At 46.4% G+C, this 19,873-nt stretch overlaps 1 protein-coding gene across 6 annotated transcripts; it reads left to right on the top strand.

The window, feature by feature from the left end:
* The first annotated feature begins 10 nt into the window (after positions 1–10).
* On the top strand, positions 11–17,373 carry LOC102054520 (NSL1 component of MIS12 kinetochore complex). 6 transcript variants are annotated; one of them, XR_008734931.1, is made up of 7 exons: positions 11–181; positions 463–547; positions 2,280–2,410; positions 4,350–4,404; positions 7,131–7,198; positions 7,799–9,198; positions 9,469–10,949. XR_008734931.1 is itself a non-coding variant. In XM_055725653.1 (7 exons), exons 1-7 carry the CDS (start codon positions 11–13, stop codon positions 16,914–16,916), a joined length of 801 nt encoding a protein of 266 aa, XP_055581628.1. In that variant the 3' UTR covers positions 16,917–17,373. The 6 variants fall into 6 exon arrangements, 4 of the variants coding, with proteins under 4 accessions (XP_055581628.1, XP_055581631.1, XP_055581630.1 ...); XR_008734930.1 differs by having other exon boundaries at positions 9,356–10,949; XM_055725653.1 differs by lacking the exons at positions 7,799–9,198; positions 9,469–10,949 and adding exons at positions 14,236–14,340; positions 16,731–17,373.
* The last annotated feature ends 2,500 nt before the right edge of the window (positions 17,374–19,873 follow it).

Below are 19,873 nucleotides of genomic sequence, written 5' to 3'. Positions count from 1 at the left end.
GAGGCAGGAAATGGCGGCCAGCCCGGCGCCGCCGCCCAGCCCGGCCGCCGCCCGGGACCCGCGGGTGCAGTGCTGCTCGCGGCGCGGGCTGGGCGAGGTGATGGCGCTCTGCGCGCCCTTCGTGCGGGCCCTGGCCCAGGGGCAGCCGGGCGGTGACGCCGCCGTGGGGGACGCGCTCGGGGTGAGGCTGAGGCGGAGGCGGAGCGGGGCGCGGGGGGGCCCGGGCCGCCGGGCCCGCCCGGGCCGCCGGGCCCGCCCGGGCCGCCGGGTCCGCCCGCCCCTGACGGGGGCCCGGCACAGGGCTGAGGTGCCCCGCGGTGCCGGCCCTCGGCCCGGCGGGGGTGTAGCGGGCCCCGGGTGTCGGCCTGGGCAAGGCGCTGAGGCAGCAGGGGCCTCTCGGGCCGCGGGGGTCGCGCACCGGTGCCGAAGGATGGCCTTCTCAGACCGCCCCGTGTCTTGCAGAGCTTCGAAACGGCGGTGCGGGAGAACGTCACCATCAACGGGCAGCCCTGGGAGGTGACTCTGGATGACTCGCTGCTGCAGAGTGGTACGCGTTGGTTTCCATTGTTTTCGTGCTGGCCGGTTTGGTTTCTGTATGTGGTGGTTTTAGTTGGGCATTTTTCCCCCGGCTGTCAGCAGCGGTAAGGGCGCTCGCAGAGCAGGTGAGGCCAGACCCCGGCCCAGATGTGCCCGTATAAAGGTGGGAACTGCTGCTCTGTGGGACAGCTGTTGTCAGAGTAGCGTTTATAAATGGAAAGAGGGGTGACCAAGGCACGTAGGGACTTGTATCCAGAAGAAAAGGGAAGGTGAAAGTGCTTTATCTGAAGGACCGTTGCTTGCTTGACAGTTCTGTCAAGATCCTTACAGATATTGAGGCAAAAGTTCCAGCTATCACTAGTACGGTGCCTACATAACTTAAACGATCTGCTCTTGACTACCAGAGAAAAGTAGCTTAGAGACTCCCAAAGTATCCAATATTAACATGGGAAAAATAAAGATTTCACCGAGCTTAACGCTTGCTGTCCTGCTGGAAAGTCTACAGCAAGCTTTTAGAAAGTCGGTATTTCAAAGCAAGGTTTTTCATTTGGGAAGTTAGGAAAAAGTGTGTTCTATTTCATCAGCTTCTCTTATCAGAGTAAAGGGAGTGTACAACATTTAATGGAATAGGGTAAGGTGATCTATTCTTAAAGATAGAACGCAGCAATAGGATCCAAGTCTGGAGGCTTCCTGCCCTCGCTGGGCAGTCAGTTTCTGTGTTTGACTGTCCTGATGGTGAAAAATTCCTTTGCTGTGGTCTGCTGGAATTCCCTTTACTCTAACTTATCTGTTGCCTCTCATACTTTTGCTGCACACCTCTGAGAAGAGCCTGCCTCTGTCCTCTCTAGAACCACCTAGTAGGTAGCTGAGAGTAGCAGTTAAATTGCTTCTAGCCTTCTGTTCTCTGAACAGACCCAGCTTCCTCAACTGCTTCTCATACGTCACGTCCTCCAGATGCCAGCCCTCTTGGTGGCGTTCCATTGGAATTGCTCCAGTACTTAATGAAAGTCTCCCAGAGCATTCAAGCTAGGATGTTACGGTCTAGGTAGGTCACCATCATGGCCGGATCGTTGAGCTCAGAGGGTAGTGTTTAATGGTTCATACTTCACCTCGGGGCTGATTACGAGCAGAGTTCCTCAGGTGTCTATTCTGGGACCTGTTCTTGTTAATGTCTCTATCCATGACCTGGAGGAGGAGTTGCCTTCACCCAATTTGCGGCTCACATCAGCCAGGGTGGGATGCAGTGAATATGTACAAGGGCAGGACCATTCAGTGTAATGTAAACGGGTTGGAGAAATGCATCCAGGAATCTCATGACATGCAGCAAGGACAAAAAGCAAAGCCCTAAACCGGGGAAGGGGTAGCCCCCTGCAGAGGTGCAGGTTGAAAAGGACCTGAGGGTCCCGGCAGGCTAACCATGAGCCAGCCTGGGGTATTATGTCAATAGCAGTGTAGTCATTAGATCTAAGAAAGTGATTAATTTTTTCCCCAGATGGTTCTCTGCCTTGTCCCCTGCCCCCCAGCTCATTTACTTCAAAAGTTAACTGGCCAGCATCGAGTCGTGTTCCAATTCCTATATCGCTTTAACAAGAGATTCAAGACTTATATTTATCTCTTCATTGATAATCATGCATAATTTCTTATTTCAGATCTAAAACTTTTTTTTTCTTATGACTTTGCCTCAAATTAAAAAAAAAATTAGGAGAATTCCTACAATAACTTTGTGTGTTTGTCATTTTTAGGTTCCAACATTAAAATTCTTGAAGATCAGTTTGATGAACTAATAGTAGAGACAGCAGCTAAGCGTAAGCAGTGGCCTAAAAAGATACTGGTACATGCTGTCCAAACCATGAAAGCAGAGCAAGAAATGTTGGTGAGTAACCTAAGATTTTCAGAAAACCTTTGCACATAGTAGCTGCTGACCATGTGTAACTTGAAGAAATAAGTCATCCAATGTTGGGCCTTTAAGCTCGTTCCCGTAGTTGCTTTTGATTCTTCATCATATAATGAAATTGGATTTTTGCATTAACTGTGAGGGTAGTCAGATGTTGGCACAGGTTGCCCGGCGAGACTGTGGAGTTACCTCCATCCTTGGAAATGTTCGTGGAGGTATTCAAAACCTGACTGGATGAGGCCCTGAGCAACCTGCTGTAGTTGACCCTGCTTTCAGTAGGGGGTTGGACTAGACTGTCTTTAGAGGCCGTTTCCAACTTCAGCTGTTCTATGATTCTGTACTGAGGAAGACAGAGATTTTTCTTAGAAAGTTCTTTTAAGAGCCCGCATTGCATTTCTGAGAACTAAAATTGACAAACATAACTCTAGGTTAGCCAGGCATAGATGACTTGCAGTAAGTAAAAGTGCATGGGTATGTATTTGTCTTAAACCTGAGATATTTTCTAACATATATTGCCTTTTCTGATATCTCTGTTTTTTCAATATATCAAGTATGTAAAACAAACAACAACAAAAAAATCAACTAAAATAGAATATGCTATTGCATAACAAGACCTTTTAATCTTTCTGCAAAAGGAAAACTTATGTTCTACCTGAGTCTTGAAGTGAATTAGTTACTTAGAATGCCTCTCATGCTATCTTTTTTCTGTTGTTGGGGTCTTTGAATTTTACACCACCACAACTAGATAATAATTTTAATTAAAATTGTCTGCAAAATACAGAAAGATTTTAGTTTATCTTTGTAAATGAAGTGGCTTCCCCCCCCCATCAGCTACTTCTGCAAAGGTGGTAGTTGTTTGTCTGCTTTTCGTTAAGGAATTTTTATGTTGTTCTTTGACGGTAGCTACTCCTGGGGGGCATGTTTTCTGAGGCATAAAGAGCAACTGTGAAGACACAGTATTTAACTGCAGTTTGTCTGGAGAGAACCACTCATTTAGTGTGGTGATCTCCCTATATTGCCAAAGCAAGAGATCACCCTGTAGGTTTTCAGTTAATACATTTTGTTATATTTTTTCTTCTGCTTAGAGCTGTTACTGTAAACTTGCTAAGAAGATGTGTGAACTGTGAAAAATTTGCTCTGGTAAAACTACAGGGAGGAATAAGGGACTTTCCTCCTACTTTTGGTTGAAGAAGGTTGGGGGACAGCTCCTGAAGGGGAGAAAAATACCAAATTGCAGATGATATAACTCAATGTTCCCATGTCTTTGCTTTGTTTCCTTCTTCCCCAGTAGTTACTTCTAATTCCACCTTTTATATAACTAAATATTAGTTGTATTCAGTATTTATTATTATTTAGCTGCATGTCACAATTAACTGATGTCAAATGAAGGACTCACAGTAGGACCAAGAAGCCAGAGAGCCTCATTTGTGAAGGAGCGTGTTCTTACTTATGCATGACAAATTGCAGAGGTAGAATGTGGTCATTTAAATGTTTTCTTTTTCTTAGCTTTTTGTCTTAATATACCCTTTGTTTGAATTTGCTCTTCTGTGAAGGGGTACTGGTTTTGTGAATGGCTCTTTAAAAGCCAGAGCTGCTCTTTTTTCCTCGGTTGTGCAGCAGGTGGCAATGCTTCTTCCAAAATGCCTGGATTTCAGTTCTCATGCTTTAATAATTAGAATTCTGCAAAGCAAAGCAGGTTTTGGAGATGTGTTTGCAGTGAACTTAACTGTGTTAACCAGAACACTATTTCCAGTAACTGAGTATCTATAAGCTGTACTTCTGAAACATTGTTTATCTAAATAATTCCAACACCATCTCCTTGTATTAGCCTTTCTCAATTGGTCTGCTATGTGTATTTCAAGAGATCTATTTAATCATATAAGGGTGTTTCAGAATTTTTCTTTTTTTGAATATGCAGAAGCTCTACCAGCCTGTCGTAACACCAGAAAAGATAAGATCACAGCCTTCTCAAGGTAAAGATTTTGTGGGGAGGGCAATTGTCTGAGGAAACACTGCCTACCATACTGGCTAGCTGTAAATGTTTAAGTTTTCCTTCTTTAAACTTGTTTAAAATTATTGACTGTTTAAATAATTAACTAAAATAGCCAGAAGTTTGTCATAACTGAATGTATTGCTGCATCAGTTTATTGTGTCCTTTTCTCTTGTTCTAAGTACTACCTGCTGTTAGACACTGTACTTAAAGGCAAAAGCTCCTGTTCTGTGTGTATTGGGTAGAAATTGCCACGGGCCTACCCTCAAGAAGTTTTCTTACTACTTTCCTTCACCGCTGGTGGAGGTCAGATGGGGAACTAGATGGATTGCTGACATTATACTTTGACCATTCTTGTGTTTCTTTTACATGAATACTAGAAATGCTTCAATCTCTCTTCCTAATCAGTTAGTTTCTTCAGGGAATTGAAAGCAGTTGTGTGGTGCTTAGTGATGGCAGCATTGACTCTCCTAACTTGCAAAGTAGACATCAAATTTTATCCTGCCTGTGTCGCTTGTAAGGGTTGATGAAGAAACAAAACAGCAAACAATATCATAAGGTTGCCTCATGCTTTGGAAAGATTCCGTATACAAACTCCTTGGAATAAGGCTCTGTATTTTGCAGTTGATGATTGGGATGTGCTTTTTTGAGGCTGGCCTTAAGAAATTGAAAGTTTTGTCTTGCCTGTTATTAAGTATTGAATAATGACACAATTTACCAATGCTCTTGTAAGCTGAAAAGCGTGGTTGCAGAACCCTTACTATGGATTACAGACCATGATGTAAAGCTGGTGTAACAGGTGGTGGTGTTAGAAGTTTGAGAAGCTGAGCTTAATGTTCCAGTTCTTACCCTGTTGATCTGACTTGCTCTAGACATCATTTATTTCCTCTTTGTAAACAGGAGACATTGCTTCCAGAAATGCCAGCCTGTGCAGCAAAGCAGCTAACAGGAGCAGTAAAGAGCGTCAGTTTGTCTGAGTTACTTTTGGTTTCTAGTGTCCAGATCTATGCTTTTCTGATGCAAATCAACTACTTTTAAGTTAGTAACAGCTTACACTAAGGTACTGCGTTTTTAGGTTTGGTAACAGCAAAGTCCTAGGCAAGATAGCAGCATAGGGTTTGTGCTGAATTTTAGTATTATGTAGTCTTTGGGAAGTTTATGTATCCCAGTTTAGCAAGTACAGTGGCCAGAAACCAAAAATGTTTCGATTACTCAATACCTTTCGTTTCCTTTTTTCATTTCCCTATGTTTTGGGAAGCCTTGAACACTGAGGAATATAATGCTGTCCATGTTAATCTGAACTCCTGCAGGCAAATTTCACTTAACTGTGTGTCAGTCTTTCTGTATAACTGGACTAATCCAAGTATTTATTTTTACTTAACTCCTTCCTTACTGTTTCATAGGGTCACTGGTCTTCCAATCCCAATACTCTATTGTAAGAATGCTTCACTGTGGACATATCCTTCTTTTAGAGAATGTCCATTCATAGGCCTCTGTGGTGTGTTTAAAGAGGCTGCTCTTGGACTGTTCTTCCAAACTGAATGATGGGGCATTTTAGCATCCATGTTCTTATGTGGATTGTATGTTCCTAAACCATGTCTGATCAGCACACTGGGCATGCAGACAGACAATTTAATAAAACACCGTCTCTTGCTGTTTGCTACATTTCAGCAGAGGATCACTGTCACCCTGCACTAGAATACAGTGACTGACTTAAATTTTCAGTAGCGCTAATGAGATAGACTTTGAAAGCAGAATGCTGTGTTTAACTCTGAAAGGGTTTGAGGCGTGTGTGCACCATCTAACTTTGCATCCTACTGCAGGCACTGGTGAAACCCTACAGAAAAATCATAATAGTGGAGGTGAGGCTGCTTAGTTCCCAAGAGCATGATGTTTATCTGCTGATTTTATTTTTTGTTGTTGCTATTGGTTGTGTAGCATTGCAGACAGAATGGCAGAAGACATGCAAAACATTTTTATAACAACTTTAGAGTTTAACTCTTGAGTAAAGAATTACTACTGCTTGTAAATCAATTGTCAGAAACTTACATTGTGTTGATGATCTTATTATATTGCTACTGCAATCAAATATATGCCATTTTCTCCCAGTGTTCTGCACAGGCTGCCTGCTTCAGTGTTCCTGAAAGCTGCTTTTTCTTTCTTTTCTTATTAAACCAGCAGAATTAATAGAGTTCATGTTGTTTACACTTGCTTATTTTTTATTCTTGGTGTTAATGCTTGGTAAGTTAAGCCAGGAGAAAAACATAACCTTTATTGTCAAAGCAGACTTGCTGGAGTTGTAAGATTACTTTTTTCCTCTCTTTAAAATGGGTTTCCTTCATCTCATTTTCTCCACAGTTCTGTTTATTCTGCTGCTTTCATGTGTTTTTCTCTTTTTATAGCTGTTTTCTTCCTTTATGACAAATACTCTTTGTGTCTCCTGTTTTGTATAAGCTGTAGATTTTCTAGTGAAGAACTTTATGGCTTGCTGTAGTTGAGACTGCTGGACTTTACTACATAAAGAGTAGTAACAGTGAGATAAAACATACAAGCTGTTGTCCTCAATGCTATAGTGAAAGGGATATTTTGTATGTTTAAGTTTTACACAGGGACTCTACTGCTTTTCTGTCCAGTTTCTAAGGAGTTGATAGCAAATACTGGGGGGAGTTACATTGCAGAAGTTTATTTGGGCTTTATGTTTTTCTGTAGATGCTTACATCGCAGATCTGAAGCAGGTGACAGAAACGGCATCCAAACAGATTAGTGGAACAATGAAGGTGAGATCTCTGTGTGCTCCATGAGGATATTTTCTTATGTTCTTGGTCTGATAATATGTCACAAAACAGGAGTTCTAATGCACCTTGGTTAGTCATGTACAAAAAAGCCTGTACTTTTGAAGCGAGTACATCTTTAGGTTTGGACTGCTGAAGTTGTATCTGTAAAGCGTTCCCCTCCCCTGCATGTGGTAGTAAGGGAGATGGGACTATAGGAAATATTTTTACAGAGATTGTAGAACCTGCAACATCTGAAAAATAGAACATCTTTTGAAGACCTGTACAGCTTCACATAGCATATGACATTTATTATTCCAATACCAGCTTAGACATGAACTGTGATGTTCCTGTGATACTTACTCAGCTTAGAGATGTAATGAAGGAACATTTAAACTTGGCATACTCCTTGCTTGGCTTCTGAGTGTAGACCCTTGTCACTGGTAGGCTGGTAGCTCTGAGTTCTCAACCTTCACCTGCCATGCTAAGCATCGTCTCTGCAAACATTGAAGCTTTTGTGCCTGTCAGAATCAAGTTAACATATTTCATTCATTGTAACCATTACTTTTCCCATGTAACTTGAGATAGTTGCATTTATTTTTGCAGTCTCTCCCAGTGCTAATAGAAAGAGCAGAAGGTTTTTCCCAAGCGTTAACTTGGCAACCAATCTTGGAACTCTGCAAGCTGCGGCATGAAGTCTTTGCTGGCTGCAAGGCAAAGGAGGATAATAACGTCCAAAGTTTTGTATCGCCAGGAGAAGTCACACCAACAGACACTCTTACCAGTAAAAATCCCTATGTTTTGCTAAAAAGAAAAAAAGTTGCAGATCCATCGGAAAGAAGACGCTACCCACTTCGACAGAGGAAGATTACTTTCAGGACATGAACTTCTCATTTAGTATTTTCAGGTTGGAATATGCATTGTACTCCTGTTCGGTGCTTTCAGTCTTTTTTTCTTAAAACTTTGCCTCCTCTCCAATTCAGTGCTGTACATGGAAGCTAATTATTTAGCCTTCGATACTTCTAAATATTTCTGGTTTTACTGGCATACTGATGGTATATGAGCCTACACATACCAGTAGCATCCAATATTCAGCAAATGTATTTGGTGATTAACTCTCATTTTTTGTTTTTTACAGCATTTAGCTTGAGTTCTCATGCTTCTCAGAGTTTGTGCGCATGCTTTATGTATGTGGGCGGTCTTTTAGTAGACCACTAAGTGCTAATTTACATTAAGCATGTCTCTGAAGAGGCTGGAGAGTGTCTGGTTCTCCTAATGCACCCTCATTTATTACCAAGTCAAGTGGCTATTTTTTTAATAATTAAAAAAGAAATTCACATTGGAACATGTTGAAAACATCAGATTTGATACAGTGTTATGGTTTTTAGAAAATCCATGCACAAATCTGACATTGGTCCCTGCTATTCCATTTTTCCTGAATTTGGGTCAGCTGGGCTTATTTATAGTCGTGTTTGTTCAGACTTGGATTTTTAGTAATTGTATGTGTTTACTTACAGTGTGCTTTTCTGAACAAGGATTCGACCATCCACATCTTACCATCTCTTGTTTCATTTCATGTAATCCAATTATGCAGTCTGGGGGTTTCCTGGACAACATTGCTACATATTACAAGATCTTGACTGGGTCATGTATGCATTTGTGATGTTTGACTAAACTTTAAAGATCAGTATAGGCTGCCAGTAAATGATATGAAGTTGAACTAGCTGCCTTTTTTTTTTTTCCCTTTACACATTAGTACCTAGACGATTGCACAGTATTACTAAATTGAGCCTTGTGTCTTAACCATTCATAACTCTGGTTTATCATTGCATGTGCGTGCAGTAAATACTTATGTAATGTATTTCTCACACAGAAAATGGAGGGGCTTTTTAGAAGCTTTATTAATGCAATGGACTGTTGTAAGAAGATAGGTCCAACTTAATGTCTAAGAGACTGAAAATTTTCAAGAAAATGTGACAGATTTTAGCATCGTTTATTTTGTAAAGGTGAGCATCTATATTGAGACTTTGTATATTTAATTGTGTGTAAATATTTTTTCCAATTTCTCTTCTATACTGACGTGTGGTTTTTTATGAACTAACTTAAATCAGTCCGGGAAGATTAAGGTTTCAGATAATGTTATCCGTTCTAATCTTGGAATAGGTGGTGACTGAACAGTGAATGTACTTCAGAAGACATCTGTGTCAAATTTTGGCTCGAGTAACTGAAGTGCTTCCATTTACTGCCTTTGAACTCACAACTGTTATTAATCCCAGGGCTACAAAGCATCTAATGTAAGAGAGGACAGGATGTGAGAGGGACGGGAGCTGCAAAGCCGTGGAACGTGTGACTGGAACGGTTGTGTTGAAAATCCCAACTGTGGCTTGCTTCACCAGGATTCACTGATACTCTCTGAGTGTTCCTAGACTTAAGATGAGCCCTGCAAAGTTTCACATGGCTACCATTATAGTATTTAAGTGTTTACTGTGTTAATGGGAAGATTTCCCGTTCTTCTCTGCAAATAATGATAGACAAGTACAGAAAATAGCTAGGAACAGGCACATCTCTTTGAAGAGGTCCTGTCAAAAATGGCCAAGGTAGCACAAATGCCTTGGGAAATAAGGAGAGAGAGCACTATGGATTAAGACTTACTAAGCCAGTTAATGAATTCACCGTACAGTGCGTGTTAGCGTTAAGAGATTGCGGGGTAGCTGGTCTGCCCAGGGTCTGAAGGAAGGGGGAATGGATGCCCTGAGCTAGGGCAGTTGGGCCTTGTTCCGTAGCCCTTGTTTCAACTACAGCTGGGTGGGAAAAGAAAACAAATGCATCTGGCAATGCTGGCCAAATAAACAGTGTAAAGGAGGATAAAGAAAACAAGATTCCAAGTGCAGCAGGTAAACTATGAATTCACAAATCTTTAATGGCTGCTTTTGGCCAAGCAGCAATGGAAGGTGTCAGATGACCTCCCTTTAAGTGCAAGTTCTGTGATGAGCTAAACTCAACACATGAATGTTCAGCTGTTTTTCAAATTATTATTTAAAAACTCTTCAGTAAGTGATACCTGCAGCTGTCTGTGCGTGGGATCTGTTCTTCCCAGAAATACATGAAATACCTTGGTTTTCCCATTCTCGTAGCCTTTTGTCCTTCAGTTAACTTTTCATAGAAATCAGCAGTGTTATGCAAGACAAGTGTCTTAAGTGTCTTCTACTGAAATGTCACAACATCCAAACTTCTTATTTTTAACTTGGGGCGAATTGGTATTGCATCAAGAAATGTCTGGTAGTTTTTCTTTATATAGCCTTTGAATTTTGTAAGACAGCTCAATTGTGACGGATACTTGGGAACATGTGCAAGCCAAGCTTGAATTTCTTGGCTTTTTGGGGTGAGATGGAACATCTCACTGCTCGTTAGTATGTACTGTCAGCAACGTGCATGTCACTCGAGGGTGGGCCACCCCTACGCAAGAAAAACTTGCAAATTGGAGCAGTCTGTACACATACTGTTGCTGCATGTAGTTTCTGAACAAAGGGGATTACGAACAGCATGCAGGGAAGCTCCTCTTCTAGAAATCTTCACGTGGACACCGATGTCTGGAAGCTTGGGTGCGCTGGTGCTCTGAAGCCCAGTTCTGACACATACCATTCTTCAGAAGGGCCGTACTGTGCTAAGCTGCGTACAGCGACTAGTTGCATGTGTGTAGGCTGCTTCAGTGCAGACGAAAATAACAGATAAACTGCCATTATAAAATGTAAACTCAGCTGCCTAGACTGCTTTCTGGGCTTGTTTTATCTCCTGCGTAGAAACATTCTGCCTTTACTGCTGCGTTACCTGGAATTACTGTGTAGGCATTTCTACAGATGTACCAGAGATAGTTTTAATACTAAGCAGAAACTCATTCCCACAAGCAAATTTTGACTTTTAATTTCCTTTGCCACTTTGAACGTGAGCAGGCTGTATTCAGGCTCAAGGGGACTGTCCCGTGACTTGTTGCATACTTTGGGATCCTGGAAACCTTACTCTGCAGCTGCTGGGAATTATTCAATGAAGTGGGTATTTATTCAGTACTAATAAATTCTTAGTAAGCCGTTCAGGACTTGATGCTGTTAGATAGCCTGCTTGTGCAGTTGCCAGTAGCGGCAGCATTGCTCCTGGAACGGTGTGAGAGCTTCCTGTGAGGTTAATTCGAAGTCCCTCTGTGGAAGAGGACTTTGTTTCCCACAGGTCACTCTGAAGGGATGTCGAGGTATTTTGTCTGCACAGTTCATAGATTTTATTACAAGAGAATATACCTGTTCCCTGAGCTTATGAAAATACCGGCTTCTAGTCCTGTTCATTTCAGCTGCGCTAAAGCCAAAAAGGCAGCACAGAGCCCAGCATGCTCTTTCTAAGCAGTGGTCCCAACCAAGTCTGCACATGCCTATATTTCTACTCCGTTATCTTCAACAGCATGATGTGTTGTTAACACAAGATTGGACTGTTTCAGAGGAGCGGTTGTGAGCAATTCCCCCTCTAATCGCTCACTGCCTGGCGGCTAGGGCTGCCTTCTGGGTCACGTTGGTTTGGATCCCCTCAGCTGGAGAACAGCACTGAACCCACGCCTTCTGCCACCTCCATGAGCATCCCCTTGGTAAGCGTCTTGTTGGATGGTGGAGGAAGGGAGAAGCAAGGCTGCTTTTAAAGAAACCAGGGGACTGGGAACATCCTGTAAGATGCTCGGGGAGGCCAAGCGCAGTCTGGGGACTCGGGTGAGGTCTGGACACTTTGGTGAGGGTGCCCCATCCAAGTTGTAGGTCCCTGTGGCCGTTGGAGTGGGGAAAGCTCAAAGGTACTCGGTCCTCTGGGGTCGGAGGAGCTACTGAGAAAGTGTAAAGGCAAAGGTGTGGGTAGCCTGGAAGATGAAGGCAGAAGCTGCTTTGAGGTGGAACAACCGGCGAGAAGCGCTTGCCATGGGGAAGTCCTGCTTGGGTTTTTCAGTAATGCTGATGGTCCCAGAGCCTTCCAGGAAACTTGTGGCAGCGTGCAGACTGCAGTTTCTCTTGGACTCCTGAGCAGTACGGCTCTTCCACCTTCAGCACAAACTGTTAGCCAGATCTTCCTGAAAGGATAGTCTATGTTTACTCAGCTTGCAAACTTTGTAACCTCATCTCCATCTAAGCTGGATGACTCAAACTTCTGGGGAAACCCGAAAAATAGGGAAGTATCTAATTTATTAAGATACCTGGGGCTTTATGACTGCTTGCCCTAGGGTTTGGGGGCACTTAACCCTCCTCGCACGGCCACGTGTTTGCCCCGTGACTGAGCACAGCCTGGGGCGTGCACCGGTACGGTGTATAAATGCAGCTGTGGCAGAGCAAGGATGCTGAAGTACCTGCCGGTGCAAACACCTTCCCTTCCTTCAGAGCACAGGGCCGAGGCAACGGCTCAATTCGAATGTCAGGAAAGTGTGTGGAGGGCTAAAAGAAACATTGTTCAGCCTGTTTAAAATACTCTCGACGGAATAGTGGAACAGAGAGATTTTTGTCTGCAGCAACTGTGTTTTCAGCAGTCTTGTCTGGCTTCTCCTTTACAAGAAGCCCGCGGCATTTCCTTATTATTTAAAGGAACAGGGCGAGTAGCGAAAGTGAAAATCGCTTTATCCCGGCACCGGTGCCGTGCCCTCCCGCCCGCCACTCCGGGCTGAGCCGGCTGCCGCTTCTCCGCAGCTCGCCCGCTGCCGAGCGCCGATGCCGCAGGAGCGCGGCGGGCAGGAGCGGCCGGGGGTGAGCGGGCCGGGGGCTGCGGGCGGGCCGGGGGCTGCGGGGGGCGGCCCGCCCTGCCCTGCCGCCGGGAGGGAATCTGGGGAGAAAGGAAACTGCGGGGCGGGTATTTCTGCGAGTGAAAGCGGCGGCTGGGCCGCCCGGAGGGGCGCCGGGCACAGCCGGACCCCGGGGCTGGGGCTCTCCCGGGGATTTTCAGGCGGTTCCTGCCCGGCAGCGCCGCGCCCCGGGGGTGCGGGCTTTCCCCTGGCTCCCGGGGGCTGCGCTGAGTCCGCGGCGCGGCGGGGCTCGGTCCCGGGGGGTCCGGGCGGGCCAGGTTCCGCGGGCCATGTGCCGACCATGCGGGCGGCGGGGCTCCCGCGGCGGGAGGCAGCTCCGCCCCCGGCCCGGGGGGTGCCAGGTGCCGCGGTGGCCCGGGGCGGTGCGGCGCGGCCCCGGCCCCTGGGCTGCCCCGCCCCGGCCTGCCCTGCCCTGCCCTGCCCTGCCCTGCTCTCCCTCCCACCCGCCGCGGGCCGGGGCAGCCCAGCGGCGCCCCGGGGCGGCTCCGCAGCCGGCGGGATGTCGTGCGCCGTCCCGGCGGCGGCGGGGGGCAGCGCGGTGCCGCGGAGCGCGGCGGCCGAGGGCAGCCAGCAGGTAGGGGCAGGGCGGAGGCGCTCGGCGCTGCGGGCGGGCACATGGGGCTGAGTCACGCCGGGCAGCGCCGTGCCGGGAGTGCCCGCTCCCCCGGGCACCGGCCCTTCCCCTCCCGGGAGGCGGCCGTGGCGCCGGCCCCTCCCCAGGTGGGAGAGGTGCGCGGAGGGCTCGCTGCCGCCGGTACACGGCGCGCTCTGCGCCGGTTCCCCGCTGCAGGCAGCGGGGGCGCCGGGAGAAGCGCCGCGGGGAAACAGCGCTGCTCCGCCGGCGGCGGCTTGCGGGGGCCCGGCGCCTCTCCCCGCCGCTCGCACCTCCGTCTGCCCGGCCGCGCTGCGGCGAGGCAGGTGTGAGGGAGCCCGTCGGGGAGCGCCGGTCCCCGCCGCGGTGACGGGGCCGCCCGGCTTCGCCACCAGCGGCAGAGCGAGTGGCCGCGGGGCTCGGCGGCCGTCCCACGGGCATCGCCGCCGGCTGCCGCCCCTCCGCCGCGGGATGCGCTGCCCTCGGCGGGCACCGGGCGCTCGGTGGGAGGCTGGCGGTAGGTGCTGTGCAACTCGGAGTACGTGCTCGTTCTCGCGAACGGTTCCACGCCTGGTTACAGCCATCTCTGCCTGCGCCTCAAACACTAGCGGAGTGTTTCTGGCTTATGTCTTCCAGAGTCATGAGGAAGATGACAGGAAGGTGAGGAGGAGAGAAAAAAACCGAGTTGCTGCGCAGAGGAGCCGCAAGAAGCAGACTCAGAAAGCAGATAAACTCCACGAGGTGAATGGGTAATCGGTGTTTTGCCGGCACGGCTGGGGTACGGAGCGTGGGACTTGACAACAAGTGGGACTTCTCGAGCAGGTGTGGGCCTGTCGCTGCGCTGTCGCAGCTCGGGGAGCCGCGGGTGCGAGGTGGGGGCAGGCAAGCTGGGGGTGCCTGGTCGGGAGCGCTCAGTCCCTGATGCTGGCGTTTGACAGCGCAGCTCTGCCATCGGTGACGCTGCCAGGGAGAGAGGGGTCCTACCCCTGCCTCACCCTCCCTCTCTGGCTACTCCTTTGACCACCCGGTGAACCAGATCGCAGGGCTCCTCTGCCCTAAACCAAACGCATTTTCTTCTGGATTAGCATTAAGCTTGTCACGTTGGCTGTGGCAGAGACTGAATGCTTGCTGCCTTGTGAGGGGGAAGGCGATGGAGGAGGAGGGTTCGGTGCTGCTTAGTGGCAGTGCTGGCTTAAGTCAGTTCTAAAACTACAGTGTGAGACAGAAATACCCAGTTGAAGGCTTCTTAGGAACTTCAAAACCTCCAAGCGTGAGAGCTCAGTTCGGTTAGCTGTTATACTTGTATGCTCTGATAAATAACAGTGGGTGTTTCAAAAAAAAACGTGAAAGTAACTGATTCTTCCAGAAACTCTAAATACTTCTCAGTATCACAATGTGGTGTAGTTTTCTCGTGTCCCCAGTGCAAACACTGGAGGACAGGAATCCCCTTTCTCTAGTTTTGGATGTTACCTCACACAACAGTGCTTTTGTTGTAGCCAGGGCTCTTGGGGTGTTAGTTGTGCTGCTGCAATTGTGACTGGGTCAGTTGTCCAGCTCTGGAGGTTCGGCACAGGCTCTTCTCTTTCTCAGCATGGAAGGATCTGCCAGCTGTCAGCAGAGGACGAGAGGGACAGTGTGGGGAGTTTTGGGTTTGGTTTTTCCCAGATATCCTCTGAGTCAGCGACTGAGAAAGCCAGGTGCAGGGTACTTCTGGAAAGGAGTAACCCCTGGCTTTTGTGAAATCTTTTCTGGGCCCTGTGCCGTCCTGCAGCCTCTCTGATGTTCCTTCTGAACTTGAGGATCTTTCTCGTGCTGGGAATCTTCATTGCCGGGCATGCAGGTTTTCCCAGATACAGGCAGATCTGGTTGAGTAGGCATTCATTCATAGCAAGAATAATTTGCTAGTCTTGTCCCTGAAAATGGGACAGAGCAATACTCACCCCAAAACCCAACCACATGGGGTTTGGGGCAACAAGAGGCGAGCAGAGCAGAACCAGAGTCAGGGATGGACAGCGTGGCTGGAGTTCGGCTACAATAACAAGTTGGGAGGACTGTACCTGTTTTACTCCATGGGTGTGAGGTGGTGGGAGGCTGCCCAGAGGAGCATTGCCTGAGAGGCTCTCTCTGCTGCCTGCAAAGCCTACACAGGCCTTTTAAGGTATGTGTAGGCTTTGAAGTTTGCTCTGAAGCTTTCCCAGGGAGGTGACATTGAGTGGGTGACTCCTGAGCCCTAGGCCAGCAGTGAGGTGCAGACACCTGCAGGTTTTCCATGGGCTGGCTCTGAACCTCTAGCTCTCTTCTCTTTGGGATGAGAAGTCTTGACAGCAGGGACGCTTGAGACACGCATTATCAAAAAATGTGATGTGTGAGTCTGGCATCCGTCAAAGATGTATGCTGCAGAGCATCTCAAAATTCCCCTGCAGTTAACAGCAGCTTATTCACTGCCAGAGAAGGCTCAGCTCAAAAGCAGCCCAAGCGAGGGATAACCAAGGCAGTGATCAGGCTTTCTGGTAACAAAGTGGAGCTAAGAACAAGCTGGTGTGATGCTCCCTTCCTCCTCGTGAGCTCCTGGGCATCTGAGCAAGTGGCTACAAGCCCTGGCCAGCCTGGAGGAGAGTGGCTGGCACTGGTCACACTGTGCTAGGTGTGCATCTCAGCTGGCACCTGGCCTTTCCCCGCACTGGCTCAGCACAGGGGCTGCCCTTTCCTCACTGGCAAAGCCAGGCGCCAGGTTTTCCCAGCACCTACCTGCAGTCAGTCCTTTCATTTTCTATGCTCTGAGAGTGCAGAGCTGCCCTGCTGTGCTCAGCAGAGGCAGCCCAGGGCTGGAAGAGGCCACCACAGGGATGCAGCCACCCACAGCTACAGCCCTGGGCTGTTGGGGACCCCAAGGACCAGGAGCATCTCCTGGTCTTCAGGGCCACGAAAGCAACCGCAGTGTGGTCAGGGCACAGGCTGTAAAGCACTTGCCCTGTTCCAGCACCCAGGCTGTGTCTGCCTTTCTGTAGCATTTTTCACATTGTAATGAGAAACCACACTGTTTTCTACAGTTATGTGAATACACTCGAGGTAGAAGCACTGAAAGGAATGTTTTGACTATGAGTAGGATTATTTTTTTTTTCTCCTTCCAGGAATATGAGACTCTTGAGCAAGAAAATACCTCCCTGAAAAGAGAAATTGGAAAGCTAACAGATGAAATGAAACACTTGAGTGAAGTGTTGAAGGATCACGAAAAGATCTGTCCACTGTTGCACTGCACCATGAACTTTGTGACCGTCCCAAGGCCCGATGCACTCACCAGCTGCCTGCCAAGATGAGAGCTGTCCTTAGTCGCCTTTAAATGTGATGCATGAAAGTGCCATTAATGGGAGATTTGAAGAACTGTCTACTGATGGTGAAAGTCTTCCATCAGAGGGCTGGGCTTGACCATGCAGCTCTTCTCCCTGTTGAAGTGTTATAGTCTTCTGAATCTCAAGAAAACACCACTATGGAAAAAAAGGCAATTTGAACTGTGACTTCTTATTTGGTAGGATCTTCAAGCCACAGTTTTGTATTCAGAAATGTCAAAGTGCGGTGCAGCCCACCATCGGGCATTGGAATGTAGACAGGGAAAAGTACCGACCTTGAGCTGGGATGCCTTTCTCCCACACGTCCACTGCCAGTAACCCTTTGTCACTTGTCATCCATGTGTATCACATCCTGGCTGCTGTTTTTGTTTGTTTTGTTTTTTTTCTCTAAACAGGTTTGGTTAATAAAAGTGATGTCCCGTCTTTACGATGTTCTCCACCTTCTTCAGTAATTAGTCTTTATAACATCTTTGCTTTTTTCTTTACTGGTCAAATCCAAAGTCTAGTGCTAATCTTCCTGTCAGTTATTTTATTATTTGCTTATCACCTCTTCATTAGTTCCTCCTTTGAAGTGTGTGTAACAAATGAGTTTTCCCAGTCTTTAGTTCTTTAACATCCCCAGTCATCAGCCCTGCTGACATTAGTTCTTGGAGTGCTTTATATCCTAAAATATGGCTTGGCCAGTTTCTAATGCTGATTGTCAACTCTGTGTGGAAGAAAAGCAAGACAAGAGTTTGCTGGTTCTACACATTGCTTTAAAAAGCAGATTTTAAAATTTACGGTTTTAATGCACCTACTGGAAATTAACAATATCGTTCATCTTGCATATTGCTTCTGGTAAATTATGTCTGTGGATAGAACAAATTGCATTTAGCTAGGCAATTTTTTTCTATGTCCACACTGAAGATGTTTGATAACTGCTTGCAAGACAAACATTTTCTTAAACTTTTTTTTTTTCACAATATAATACTAAAATAATAAGGAAGAATTATGACAATGTTAGTGACAAATAAGTAGAAAAATGTGTTTACCTTCTCTGAAGATTCTTGGTAGTGTCAAGCTCTAGAAATGTCAATGCTGTAGCTTGGGATCCAGCAGAGTGTTTTTCTTGCAGTATTTCCCAGTCAAAGAGCATCTTTGGATAATAAAAATCTCCACCCCTTTGCCAAGCACTCACTTCAGCATTCGGATTTTTTTTCAGTTCAACTCATGGGATTAATTTCTCCCCTCATCAGGACTGTAATATTTATCAGCAGAATATGATCTGAAATGTCTGAAATATTATTTTTCTTTTTTAGCTTCTTTAGTAGAATGAGGCATTGCAGATTACAGCTGAGATAGAATTAGGGAAACTGTGTAGTCAACTCTGCCTTCTAAAGAGCCCTTTCATGCCATTGTCTTAAGCTGGAAACTCAAGGTAACAGGCGTGGGCTGTTGGCTTCTTTAAAAGTTTTCATGAGGTTGTCCCCAAGAGAATTTTCTGCATTTGCAGAAGCTATCTACAGCCTAAATGCAGTCTTCACAGTTTATTATGGTCCAGTAAGAACTGAGTCCTCCTACAAAGAAAATCTGGTGCAGTGCCTGCCAAGGAAAATGAAAATTTAGGGACACTTTGGAATACGCATTCTGAATTATGTCCTTGATATGTTTCTGTGTGTCACCCTTAAGAAAGGAAGCTATCTTAAGCATCTTCATTCACCCACCCACATTCCTGCGGGCTCTGGATGCCGCTGTGTAATTTGGGCAGAGTAGAGGTGTAATGGAGAAGGAGGAGCACAGTGGAAATGAACATTCACTCTAGGAAAATTCATTACAGCTCAGGATGGAGGGAGGATGAGAGAGGATGTCTCATATCTCTTAACTAGGTATGTGCAACTGAGCTGAGGTAGCTGAGGTCAGGGCTGGTGCAAAAGAATTGCCTCTTCTATGGAGCCCTGCAGGTCCTCGAAAATGGCAGGAAAGATCAACCACCTTGGCCAAGACAGTCCACTCCAGCAGAATCATTCTAAAGATTTTTGTCCTAAGATACTTGCTTCAAGAAGCAGAGATCTAGTTCCCCATGTAAAATCCTCCTTTTTACACATTTCTTCTTCTAAACATCTCTCTAGAAAGTGGCTTTAGAAACCAGCTTATCATTTCGTAGTCCAAGTTCTATTGTAAGCACTATTCTTGTTCTGTGATGCAAGCTTTAGCCCACTGCTCCTGCATTGGAGCGTATTGGTTTATTAACTGTATAATGTCTATGCAGAGTGTACAGGGGAAGACAGCTGAGTTCACAGCAACATTGTGTGCCAGCAACAGCAACTTAATGTTCAACATTATCCCGCTGTTCCTCAGAAAGGCTGGGAGCTTTGCAGGTGCCCTCACTTATACCAGTTCCTTCCCACAACTGTGGGCTGTAGCTCTAGCCTGTGCATCATTAGTAACAGCGGCCTTTGAACCCTTGAAGGCCTGGGCTGCTCCTTCCTCCTTCATCTATTGCATCACTTCTTCCCAGCACTATTTCCAAAGGGCCTTGGGCATCATTCTTCTGCTTAATAGATTAACTAAGGCATCTCTCACAAACAGTATATTGTGTGACTAATGTCCAAAGGCAGCTGGGAACACTAAGTAAAAGAAGTGAGCAAAATAAGCATCCTATTCCAAATAAACCCGACATTCCGATATATTTATAGAATTAATATCATAGCTGAATCATGGGTTGAAAGGGACAGTGAACTGTTAAAGCACAGACATGTATTTCTAAGCAAATAATATGCATACAGGTTGATTACACTCTTTGCAGGAGCAGTTCATAAGGACACTGATTTACAGAGAATTTCAAAACCAAAAGTATGTTCTGGAGCCTGGGATAATTGTTACATGAATAGGGAACCAGAAAGGAGAACAGAAAGGAAAAGGCCTATTTCTTAAGGAAGCAACAGAAA

Source organism: Falco cherrug, chromosome 13 (assembly GCF_023634085.1).
Source record: "Falco cherrug isolate bFalChe1 chromosome 13, bFalChe1.pri, whole genome shotgun sequence".
NCBI classification, from domain to species: Eukaryota; Metazoa; Chordata; class Aves; order Falconiformes; family Falconidae; genus Falco; species Falco cherrug.
This window is presented reverse-complemented; position numbering and strand designations above follow the sequence as displayed.

What these genes read in the sequence shown, in the direction of transcription:
- LOC102054520 (XM_055725653.1), top strand. Translation starts at nt 11, where the DNA reads ATGGCGGCCAGCCCGGCGCCGCCGCCCAGCCCGGCCGCCGCCCGGGAC. An exon ending in AAGATCACAGCCTTCTCAAG is followed by an intron (nt 4,405 to 7,130) that starts GTAAAGATTTTG and finishes GTTTTTCTGTAG; the next exon opens with ATGCTTACATCGCAGATCTG. An exon ending in AGATTAGTGGAACAATGAAG is followed by an intron (nt 7,199 to 14,235) that starts GTGAGATCTCTG and finishes TATGTCTTCCAG; the next exon opens with AGTCATGAGGAAGATGACAG.